The 12,254-nt window shown below is 40.2% G+C and overlaps 1 protein-coding gene across 13 annotated transcripts in view; it reads right to left on the bottom strand.

Annotated features, from left to right (window-relative positions):
• The window catches only part of CELF1 (CUGBP Elav-like family member 1), a 70,330-nt gene that overhangs the window by 27,640 nt on the left and 30,436 nt on the right, over positions 1 to 12,254 (bottom strand). For 7 of the 13 annotated variants that reach the window (XR_006165146.1, XM_042790944.1, XM_042790943.1 and 4 more), the window contains 7 exons: positions 9,362 to 9,549; positions 8,505 to 8,587; positions 8,054 to 8,102; positions 4,696 to 4,830; positions 4,435 to 4,514; positions 3,909 to 4,070; positions 2,456 to 2,537 (listed from right to left, as the gene is read on the bottom strand). Coding sequence is in view for 12 of the 13 variants with exons in the window: in XM_042790936.1 (XP_042646870.1) it covers positions 2,456 to 2,537; positions 3,909 to 4,070; positions 4,435 to 4,514; positions 4,696 to 4,830; positions 8,054 to 8,102; positions 8,505 to 8,587; positions 9,362 to 9,549 (779 nt within the window). In the remaining variant the exon portion in view is untranslated. The remainder of the gene's footprint in view (positions 1 to 2,455; positions 2,538 to 3,908; positions 4,071 to 4,434; positions 4,515 to 4,695; positions 4,831 to 8,053; positions 8,103 to 8,504; positions 8,588 to 9,361; positions 9,550 to 12,254) is intronic. The other 6 variants (XM_042790942.1, XM_042790941.1, XM_042790938.1 and 3 more) reach the window with 3 other exon arrangements.

Below are 12,254 nucleotides of genomic sequence, written 5' to 3'. Positions count from 1 at the left end.
CACACGTAGGATAGACAGCCAGTCAAACAAAAGTGGTAAGGAAAATGGGAAACATCAGGCATGTTGTGGGTAAGCAGCTGGGAATACTGCAGTGGGAGGAAGGTATCCCTGTGTTGAACTTTTATTGGTCAATCCACTCATCTGACTCACTTTGATTTTGAGTCATAATATTTGAATGAAACCATTTGGTCAATACTGACACTGTAGTTTTCCCTCTTTTCCTGCCATGGGATTATCATTGATTTTGATCTTCTGAATTCTGTATTTTAGCCATCCTTTGGTAGGCTAGTGCCATTCTTCCAATTCTGCTTCTTCCCTTTTCCCTCATTTCCCTTTTCTGTCTCTACGTTTGCTTATTCTAACAATTCCTCCTCTTTTCATCTGACTTCAGACAATCCCTAGTAATTCTTCCCTATGAAATCAAAACAAAAATTAAATTAATCACCATTCATATACCAATATCAAAATGTCCTAGGCAGATGTGGCACTTCATCTTTTGGATGCTTAGTAAGTACTTAGTGACAAAGCACACATCTCAAATAATTAAAATCACAGTTTGGTAATTTAAGTATGTAAACAGACAACGTAAGAATGTAAATGACAATGCAACATAAACGATTTAATTTCTAAAAAACTTCTACCTTTATCATAGTTCATTTGGGTTTATCTTTTTCAATTGTTTTCTCTTTGTAACAGCGTCTGTTTCCCTAACCACATTTAGTGCCTGAAACAAGAGAATTCTGCCTTTATTGAGATTCTCAAGGTGCCATTGTAACACAAAAGCATGAAGTTAAATCCAAAAAGTTCAATTTTTTTGTTTTTATTGTGCTACAGAGGGTTAAAATGCCAAGTCTTAGAGCCTTAGTGAAGAACAGAGCAGCTTGCTTCCTTTCTGAAGCAGTTTGGCATGGGCACACTGCACCTGTCCTCTCCTCATCACATTGTTTTCCCATCTGTTTTCAAACAGGGTCAAGATTAAATTTTGTCTACAAAGTCTGACAAAGTTTGGAATCTAATTACCTATCTAATTTTTCTTTCTATGAATTTCAAGAAAGGAGATCAGCTGAGATATTAACAGGACTTTGAAACTAAAACTCTGAAGAATCACAGACTTGAAATAATTCTTTCAAAACACCATGTAACACACTATTTATACATCTGAGTTCTCAATTTTTAAGCTTTTTGTTTGTTTGTTTGTTTTTGTTTTAAATAGCGAAGACAAAATTACCCTGGAAACTTCACAGGCAACTTCTGCTAGTTTGCTCCTTCCCCAGTCCTTACTGTAGTAACAATTGACATGAACTGCTGTACTGTTTTTCTCATTTACTACCACGTGCTTTTAAACAGACATGAAAGGGGGAAAAAAAACCCATTATCATACTCATAACAAAACCTATTACAGATCACCACCACACAAAATATTAGTGAAACTGTTTTTTTAAAAATTCCTTTTAGCAAGAGTCTTAGATCTAAGAGCTCTGAAGAGGTCTAACAAGAAAAAAGTAAACATAAGAAGCTAAGGTTAGAATCAACCTCAAGTATAAATCAAAGTTCTTATAATCAAGAACATAACACTCTGCAAAAGCTTCTAATTGTTACCAGTGGGTGTACCAACACAAGTTAGATGTACAAAGACACTTTACTTTCTTAACACTTTTAGATCAACCTCTGCACAGACAAGGCATGTGATATTGTGAACTACCATACAACTCCAGAAGGCAATTTTAAAAACTTAAAACGTTCACTGTTAAAACTGTAGTTTTGCTGCCAGAAGAATAATTTAGAGGATATGGTGAATGGAGTTACTAACATGTGTTTTGTTATTCTCCACCCTGTGAATACAGAAAGGACAATCCATCAGCAGCATCCAGTACTGCTATACTTGGTGAGTATTCTGACTAGCAGTCCACAAAAAGGAATTTAGCTCATAACTATTAAGCTGATATTTCCCTAACAACAATGGTGTAACCAATTGTAATTCAAACAAAAGAATTAATGAGCCTGAATGAATGAATAGTTCGCACTCCCACCCACATTGCATTTTCAACTCTGATGTATTTATGAATTTAAAACTGGAAACCTAAGAATCCATTATCACTGAAACGCACCCATTAGTGCTTACTTCAAAGCACAATGCTTCAGATATGCATGGGTCTGGATGAAAACAAATATATAGAGCCATCTTGCTGTACTCATAAGGGAAGATAATTTTAATTGCCAGAGGTAGGGGAGATTACCAACATACCACAACTTACCTTGGGGACAATGGTTAACTAAGATTAAGAAGGACCATCCACACTTGTAGCATAGGATTCCTGTCATTCCAAAGGAGTGGGTAAACTCAGGACTACTTATTTCAAAGGAGGCTAACGTGTCTACAGGCTTTTGGCTACTTTCTCTACCCTCCTATTCTTTTCTTTGGCACTGAAATTGTCTTCTGGTGGAAAAAACTCACCTCCCATTGGGTGGAGGCTGCTCAATGTGTTCAGGTTCCCAGATGACGCAGCTGCTGTCTGCTGAAGGAGCTGCAAATAAAGCTAGACATTACACCAAAAAACAAAACAAGAGTGAGAGTGAGGGCTGGCTCCGCTTCTGGGAGAAACTGCACCACACCACAGCCAGAGCGCCGTCACAAAGAGAACTCCCACTGCCCATGCACCACATCGTAGCAAAGCGTAAGAGAATTCCCCTTCCACAATACAGCCAGAGCACTGCCATAGTGAAAATCCACGTTGCCCATGCATCACATCACAGCCAAAGCAACAGCACAATGCGTTCCTCACTCAACATGATCGGTGTTGAGGGAAGTTTATAGCTAATACACCAAGACAAAACCAGTACGATCAGTAGTGAGAGAAAACTCCTATTCAAGGCACCTCAGGCAAGATTGTCACCCCTAAGGATATACAACCTCAAGCCAGATTTTACAGCTGACACTGCCAGCACAGGACAAGTGGCAAATGCCATACCAAAACCAAAGAGCCACTGTAAGAGGGAACCCCCTCCACTTTCCTAAGCACAGCAGCCATGATAGAAATACCAAGCTTCATCTCAAAAGCTATTCAGAGGGATTTCCTATTCCTTTTCTCCATTAACTAGGTGCTGTTATTAAAAATTCCAATCTGCCAAACCTAAAGCAGTAGTAAAAGAGAAAGTGCGCCCACTTCAACAGTACGCCATACCAAGAATGAGACGAATTTTTCTTTTTCTGTTCCCTAGGCCTTATATTACATGAATACAGTTCTTACAGCTATTCTGGCAACCCACACGAGCCAGAGCACATCAGCTTATGAGAAATTCACCCTTTAGGGACCCGGAAAAATAAACTAAAAATCAGTGACAAACAGCAGACTACCTTCTGTTCTGTCATTCTATCATTTTTGCTAAAGAGAGTAGTTTATTTTCTGTGGGGTTTTTTGTTTTGTTTTCTTTTTTCTTTTTACTGTGACAGCTGCTTGGCACTTCCAACCTGATCACCTTCTCTACTGAATAGCACCAAGCACTGTTCTAGGTTTCACTGGAAGCAAATGAAAGAAATGAAGGCTGAAAAAGGAAAAATGGAAGAGGAATACAAGAACTATATCATCAGATTGACATGAAAAGGGCATTTATATGGGTAAAAATGAAGGCTATCACATTTAGAAAGTCTTCCCAGCACAAAGTCATTTTACAGAAGACAGAAAAAAAAGTTTCAGTAGTTAGGGCTACAGTGACTGGAGCTGAAATCCTCACTTAAGTGTATCCTGACTAGTTTTTAGCACATAAATTAATTTCAGCTTGCTCATCCACAAAATGGAGATTAAGAGCCCCACTCCTATTTATCAGGAGCCTTCTAAAAATGAACACTACAAGACAGCCAGACACTGTAATCCCTGGAGAGATGAAAGGAACCCAAGTCAGAAACTCACTGCTAAGTATTGGGGTCCAAGCGTGTTGAGACCAGCCAGGTTTCCCCATACTGAGGCAGCACTGATCTGTTGCATTTGTTGCTGGAGTTGCTGAGCAATTCGTTTCTGCTCTTTGTCCTTCTGCGTGTCTGCAAATTTTACCACAATGGGAGAAGAGCAACCCTGCAAACAGCAATTCAAACCATTACATACTTGCTATCCCCAGCAGTGACAAAAATACTGCATTAAGACCCAGTCATTGGAAGCATTCCCCTACCCCCACATGCATACATACATATATATACATTTCATTAAAGGTTCTAAATCTCATTTGCTTTTAATTCTATTTTGTACTATGGTTTCTATCTAGATGAAGTTTATCTCAAGCTCTAAAAATAGGAGCAGAACGAACACAAAGGTCCAGCAGTAATATTTGTGAAGAAACACACACTGCAGTTATCCTTCTCTCTCCTCTCTAGTCCTCCAAACTCCATAGTGACTGCCTGACAAATTACATCATCTTCTGACACCCATTAACTTGTTTTACCTCCATGGTTTGTGCTTGGTGCATTGCTTTGATTGCTGTTTGTGCCATGGCTCTTGTTGTAAAAGTCACAAATGCACAACCTGGGGAAAGAACAAAAAGGAACCAAGTCATTCACTACATCTGCAATTACAGGGATGAAGAAAGAAATGAAAATGCCTACAGCGGGGAGGTGACATCATAGAAAGAGAGGAACTGTCACCTTGAGTTGCAAGACAGCATCCAGTGGAGACCATTCAACTGCTGAAAAAGCTTCCTGCTTACCTCGGCTCAGGCCATCTGGGCCCCGCAATATCCTGCATTCTTCAATCTGCCCAAAGGGGGAGAACATCACCCGGATATCATTTTCATTGCACTTCTTGGAGATCATTCCAATAAACAGCTTCCTATCTTCTACTGCTAAGAAATCAAAAGATAGGAGTATTACCAGCAAATATGCAGTTACTAGATCTTATTTTGTCAAGTCTTCTCCATCAACTGTAGTTATTTTCCTTGTATTTAGTGTAGGGACTTGTAAGAAACAGCCCTTGTAGAAACATTATTCCCAATAATGGAATCTCTTAAATTTAAGAGGATGCATATGAGATAGCTCAATGAACCTGAAGGATGCCTGTTTTATGATGTTTTATGTTTACATTTTGCTGTTTCTTCTTTGCAAGCCTATGAACTGCAAAAATGTAAGAAAAGGAAAAAATGTATCAGATTCAGCACTTCTGTGTGTCTCCTACATTCAGTTTCTGGTGAGCAAGAGAAGACTTGTATGTATTTTATTGGACTGTTTCATCCTCTCTCCTCTGTTTTTCTATCTTTAGACTACCAACATACCTAACTGTATCTAAACAAGCAAGTGAGCTGCAGAAAGCTTCTTTCTAGCCTCTTTATCATGCCAATCACTTAAATTTAGATTTGCCTGTTTCCTCATGCTCCTGTCTCAACAGTGGAAACAACAGCAGTTGCTGAAACAGAACAGTTTTAGTTCTGTTTCAGATTCATCCATTCTATCTGTACCAAAAGCATGAAAGTAACACCTCAAATTAGAATGGTGGACTGTGCGCTACAGTATCTGGTCCCTAAATGATGATTCTACTAGATACATCAGAGTTGAAAAATACCTTTTGGCATGCAGACTATTTCAAAATAAATGGTCCAGAAAGACATTTCTCTTAACATTTCAGTTAGTGGTTACTAATGCCAATTTAAGGTCACTTAAGGGAGTGGGGTAAATTCGAATCCAGCGCAGATTTTCATACCTTTCATTTTACTTAAGGATACTAATCACCTCTAAAATACTTGCTTTTAAAGAATGACACAAATTATGCAGAATACCATTTGGAAATATAAGATAGTTTGAAAATACAACATTCAGCACAGTGTAAAATACAATATGATGAAGGCTGTAGTACAATTTGAAGCTTCAAGAAAGAAGGTCTTCTCCTATTTAGTGCCATGGTAAGGGGAAATCAACGTAATTGCTGCATCTTCTATGGTGTTGAAGCAGAAAATTCCAAACTATTCCAGGTGACATGACTGACTATTAAGTATTTATTTTATACCCAGTTCATTCCAAGCTCTCAGAGCAGTAACTGCTTTCAAATCCTTTTTGCAGTCCATCTTACATCAAGATATCCAGACTCCCTTTTATTAATGGCAAGTTAAAATACTTTTTTAACTGATGCTTCATTTACTTTCATGTCTACCTTTTACTAAAACTCATAACAGCCTCAGAACTGTCATTCTAAAATTCCACTGAATACATTTTTCCTCTTTCCATTATTTTCCTAGGATATTAGCGTGCGTGTCTATAAAGCAATATCAGTTTTAATTTAGATAACCTATTTGGTTTTCCTCCCAACAATACTTCCAAAGAATTACTCCTTTCTATATATATTTACACAGAAACATATTCTCTAAACACATACAGGAATTTGGAAATGGAATTACTCCTACTATATGTTACCAATATACCCCATCTTCTGTTTTCAATTATCTTAAAATGTAAGTTTCTGGAACTAGCACTATCTTCTACATGATGCAGTCCTAATCTCATAGTAACCACTGCAAATGAAGAAAATAAAATTCAGTCAAGCCTAGAAAGGCTGAAACTACAAAATGATGAACATTTTCTTTGCTTATCTTGCAGCAATACACAGAGACACACATTTGAGCATGTATGCACGTACATACATAAACTAATAATGAAAATACATAGATAAGTGACTGTTTACCCAATGGTAGATGCTAAATGTCTTAATCCATCTGAAATGACCAACATGCAGAAATATTCAGTTTTTTCTCTGTTGAACTGTTGTGAAATCTCAATCTCCCTAACAGTATAAGTAGTTTTGACTCCCATCCTAGCTGCAACAGACCTTGGTTCAAATTGGTCAATTACATGTAAAAGCATTTCTAGATTTCATAGAAACATGGATTAGTTTGGGTTGGAAGGGACCTTAAAGATCATCCAGTCCCACCCCCCTGCCCCGGGCAGGGCCCCCTTCCCCCAGCCCAGGGTGCTCCCAGCCCCGTCCAACCTGGCCTTGAACCCTTCCAGGGAGGGGGCAGCCACAGCTGCTCTGGGCACCCTGGGCCAGCGCCTCACCCCCCCCACAGGGAACAATTTCTGCCTTAGATCTAATTTAAATCTCCCCTCTTTCAGTTTAGAGCCATTACCCTTTGTCCTATCCCCACACCCCCTGATCCAGAGTCCCCCCCACACACCTTCCCTGTCCCCCCTTTAAGCCCTGGGAGGCTGCTCGAAGGGCTCCCCGGAGCCTTCTCTTCTCCAGGCTGAACCCCCCCAACTCTCTCAGCCCGGCCCCCCAGGGGAGCTGCTCCAGCCCCCCCAGCATCTCCGTGGCCTCCTCTGGCCCCGCTCGAGCAGCTCCGTGTCCTTCTGCTGTTGGGGGCCCCCGAGCTGGCCCCAGCACTGCAGGGGGGTCTCCCCAGAGCGGAGCAGAGGGGGAGAATCCCCTCCCTGGCCCTGCTGCCCCCCCTGCTCTGGCTGCAGCCCAGGACACGGGTGGGTTCTGGGCTGTGAGCACACGGTGCTGGCTCACAGGCAGTTTTCCATCCACCAACACCCCCAAATCTTTCCCTGCAGGGCTGCCCTGAATCCACTCCTCGCCCAGCCTGGATCTGTGCTTGGGATCTCCCCGACCCACGGGCAGGACCTTGCACTTGGCCTTGTTGAGCTTCAAGAGGTTTGAGTGAACCCAGCTCTCCAGCCTGTCAAGGTCCCTCTGGTCTGTCTATGATACCAACCATAGCACTCAGCTTGGTGTCATCGTCAAACTTGCTGAGGGTGCACTCAATCCCACTGTCCACATCCCCGACAAAGATTTAAACCACCTTAGTACAAAGAAGAACTCACTGGATGTTTCCCTAACGGACAACATGGTTCTACCACAAGCAGCAGCAGTGGGAGATACTGAGCCATGGAATTTTAGAGACATCACTTACGCTACCTACTATATTGAAAACACTTTTTTTTTTCTACTTTCAAATAAAATCAGGACTCCAACTCAAGAAGACTTCATCAGAAGCTGTTCAAGAAGAGGAAAATTCTCAAGCTTCCCTATTTGCATGAATGATGCCACCAAACTTAGACTTTAATAAAGCTTACCATTACTCTTTTCGCTATCAGCTGGTTTCATCTGGATAGGATGGTGCATCTGAAATGTAAAAAGATTATTTAATCCTAGATGCATTCATTTTATACTGTATGAAATGCATCCCAGAATAATTGTGGAAAAAGGAAATAGTAGCCTAAATCCCCTCTACAGAAGTGCATATGTAATGTTACATAAATATCTAGAACAAAGAAAAGCTTTCTTAGTGATATGCCATTATTCCTCCTCACAGAGTATTATAGGAGCCATGCCCACCCACTTCACCACCATATTATTCTCCCAAATGTTCCGAAACTCCCTTAAGATCCATTATCATACAAATCTCACAACACTGCTCTTTTAAAACATTATCTGAGGGCAAGATAACATATGTTTGTATATCAGTGGTGCCAGAGGTCAGAAAGCCAAGATAGAGTTGTGAAGAAAGCATGGCTCTTCTCTTACCCCTGGGAGGATCTTCATGTTGTGAAGAGCATTCTGTGCTTCTAGTGCAGCTTTACGGGTATAAAATGTAACAAAACAGCACCCTGCAATTGAAACAAAATGCTAGCCAAAGAAGAACACTGTGAATCTTGACATGCCATACAGACACTGTGCAAGTCCCACTTCTATCCTTCCAATGCAAGTTATAGGACAAGTAGAAGAGGTTAGACATTGAAATAGGTGACTGTTTAAAAAAGATTTCCAAGTGTAATAAAATAGGATATATTCAGAACTGACCCAACATCACCAATACACCATTAAAACATTTAGATACATCTGTCAAATAATTGTTGGCTACTTCCATTATCAAACTCAACAATTATTCGCTAGTACCAAAAACTTAGCTAGTTTTGCAAGAAATAAGATACTGCATATAACTGAAATGTAAACCCAAGTATAGCATTTAGTTAGGATTTGATGTATACAAGTATTTGATGTACTCAAATGACTAAGACCTCAAATTTATATTTTATCTGAAAGTGTGACACTTCCAGCAACATTTTGATCATATCATAGCACTACAGCAATGATCTGGAGCAACATAATATTATGTTTTGCAATTGTATTCCATAATCTTCAAGAACCTCCATCACTTCTGAGCTCTAAAAAAAATTATGATTTCCTTCAGCTCAGCTAACGACTGGATCACAGTCCAAGTATAATTAAACACATGCTTAAAGACTATAAAGCCTGGGTTTGCATGCACACCTGGTCATACAGAGCTCCAACACACAGGAGTGTCTGAATAAGCAAACAGCTAAACTCTGTGAAAGTGGCTGAGACCCAAAGTCTCACACAAGAAGTACAAGAGTTCTCACCTTTGCTTTGAGGTGGGTTTTGGCTCCTGTCCCTCAAGACATTGATTTCATAGACAGCACCATACTGTTCAAAAAGTTCTCTTAGATCCTTCTCACACCAGCTCCGTGGGACCTGACCCACAAACATCTTGATAGCATCTAGATCAGGTTGGTCTGGGTGATCCAGTGTGCCATTCATTTTCTTTGAGCTATGAAAAACAAGAAGGAATTTCTGGTTTATATATTTTCACAGATTCTAGATGCTATTGCAGCTAGAAGAAGCATGCTTACAGTGAGATTAAAAAAAGAAATATATGTTTCTACACATATATAAATGTATGACTAAAATATACATATAAAGAGAGACTCTTGCACATTCCCAGTCCTGCATACCACAGAATGTTCAGAAACATCATTCACATTCATTGGCAAGCTGTGTACTTGGAAACCAAACACTCTCTACACAGCTGTTTAAAACTTCTCTTGATGTTTGTTCCTATAATGTAGTGAAAATCTGAGATTCAGGACATAAATCTGTTGAGATGACTGAAAAATATCACTAGTTTAACTGTGTAAAATTTTACAGAAAAAGAAACCGGAACAGAAAAGAACCTAAACTCAGTCTACCCACTGAAGTTATCAGTAACCACTGAAAATGAGAGGATAACATTTTTTTCATTGTTTTTAAATGTGACTATCTGGAAATGTTTCCCAGGGTGAGGATCCATCTTAAAACGGAGAAACAGGTACAACTGAACAGAGGAGAAGTTTCATTAAAGGCTTACAAGGCAATAGCTCTCTGTGTAACTAGAGAGCATTCAACAATGTTTGTCAAAAAAACAGGCTTAAGCTGTACAAGAACAGGTTGGGATCGGACAATCTAGTTAGTCAGTGTCTGAATCAAGTTGAGTAATGGTAGGGTGTTAGAGTCACTTTTTAGACTACAACAACACAGAAGTTTTGGGTATGGGAATCTTGAATAGTTTCCAAGGCATTACCTCTAGCCACATGAACAGTTTACAGCCTATTAATAAAACCGTGTTACACTCCACGCAGCTAGTTAACCGTCATACACTGCTTTCTGTATCGACTCTTCATTGCTTGTCAAGTGCAATGTGAAGTCTCATTATCAGTAGTCACAACCTGGTATACTACAAGACCTAGCTCTGTGGAAGACTGACTGTAACGACATCCTATTGTAGTTATAGTGATTAGTAGGTTAAAACTGTTGACCAACCCCTGCATAATCTAGAAAGGACATGGGGGGCAGAACAGTAACCATACAATGATTCTCCCCACCCCCAAACTCTTTGTTGAAGAATACAGGTGGCCTTCTTCCAGAGTAGTCAGCTCTCTTCGTCTCTGCTCTTTTCCTTTAAAGATAGTTTGTGAATGATTTAACTGCACATTACAGTAGTGTTCCTCTCTCTGTCCATCTGCAATCATATTCCCCCCTAAGTAAAATTTAAAACAAACAAACAAAAAATTCTAAACCACGTAGTGCTTAGTTAATTTTTCCCCTCATTATGCTGCTGTTCAGAGCCTAGGGAAAAACTGATGCCAAGGAAAGCTCATAATTGATAGCTGTATGAAGAGACCTCAGAAAGAGCAAAGCTTCTTACTCAAAGTGAAGGGAATCATAAATCCTTTCACTCCTCACTACCTTTCCACTCAGAAAGGGTCAACACCTCATCAAATAGCTAAGGCAAACAATACCTCTTACAAATAGGTAGACTACCTTTTTTCATTCATTGTCTTTTAATTCCAATTGAGAACAACTGAAAATCATTTATTATCTTCCAATAATAATTTTCAGCCCTGTCTTCTATGCCATGGGTAGCTTCGAGACTGTAGAAGGGCTCCGGTTAACTGGGCAACTCTTAACGTGACCTCAACAGTATTCAAGGGATCTTCCATTCCTAATTAAAAGGTTTGCTCTGAAGTCATTAATTGGGAAGAACAGAAACTGTTCTCCCAACAACTGATTTAACTAACCGGTCCTATATCAGCACCTGTAACATACTACGAACAGTACTGCCAAATAGCTTTATTCCTCCTTAGCCCGCATCCCTAAAATCATCAGATCGTTCTTGCCCCCCATCTAGAATCCAACATCAATTATCAATGCCCACTATGATTTCTTCAAGAAAACTGCAGACCCTCCTATCTTTCTTTTCCCCACCCCCTTAAGAAGAGTTCATCAGACATCAGAGGCTTCAGAGACAGCAATTCCAACTATCACTTAGACAAGAAGACAAAATACTTACACAGGGCTAGCATTCAAGGAGCAGTGGTCCACCATCATCTCTGGGAGGAAATCCAACTTGAACGCAGCCATCACCTCAGTTTGTGACAAACTACTGACACTAAATCAGTGTATTGCCTAACCCCCCAAACAACACCACTTCCAAAAGTCCTGCAGGTCTTAACACTCAGCCACACAAAAAAACACTCAAACCACAGAAACAGAAGCGCAGGGAGACGAGCAATAGACACCACAGAAACAGGCTGGACTGGGAAAGGGACATGGAATCCCAGATTAAAAAGGGGATGTGACCATGTGAAGGGAGGCTCAGCTTAATACACAATGAAAATGCTGATGCACTGGGCTTGTTTTGTGCAATTTTCCCTGGCGAAGCAGTACTGAGTGCACTGTCAGATAAACAGAGTGTCAGATCCATGAAGATAGCAACGGGTAACAGAGCAGAAAGAATACAAACTCCAGTCTTTCCATCCCCAACTAACTCCTTGCCTCCCAAAATGGCAGTCCAAGGCCTTGAGGTTCAGACAGACACTTCCCCTATCACCAATATTAAGGTGTGAAGTCAAGAGGTTCCTTCAGCATAAACATTTTCAATGGCCGATCTCACTTTTTCACCTTGTGCACTATTTTTGTCACTCTCCTACCTTGTAG

The sequence above is a fragment of the Tyto alba genome, unplaced genomic scaffold (assembly GCF_018691265.1).
Source record: "Tyto alba isolate M040663 unplaced genomic scaffold, T.alba_DEE_v4.0 Super-Scaffold_18, whole genome shotgun sequence".
In the NCBI taxonomy this organism is placed as follows: Eukaryota; Metazoa; Chordata; class Aves; order Strigiformes; family Tytonidae; genus Tyto; species Tyto alba.
Note: the sequence above shows the minus strand (reverse complement) of the source record. Positions and strands in the feature narration are given on the sequence as shown.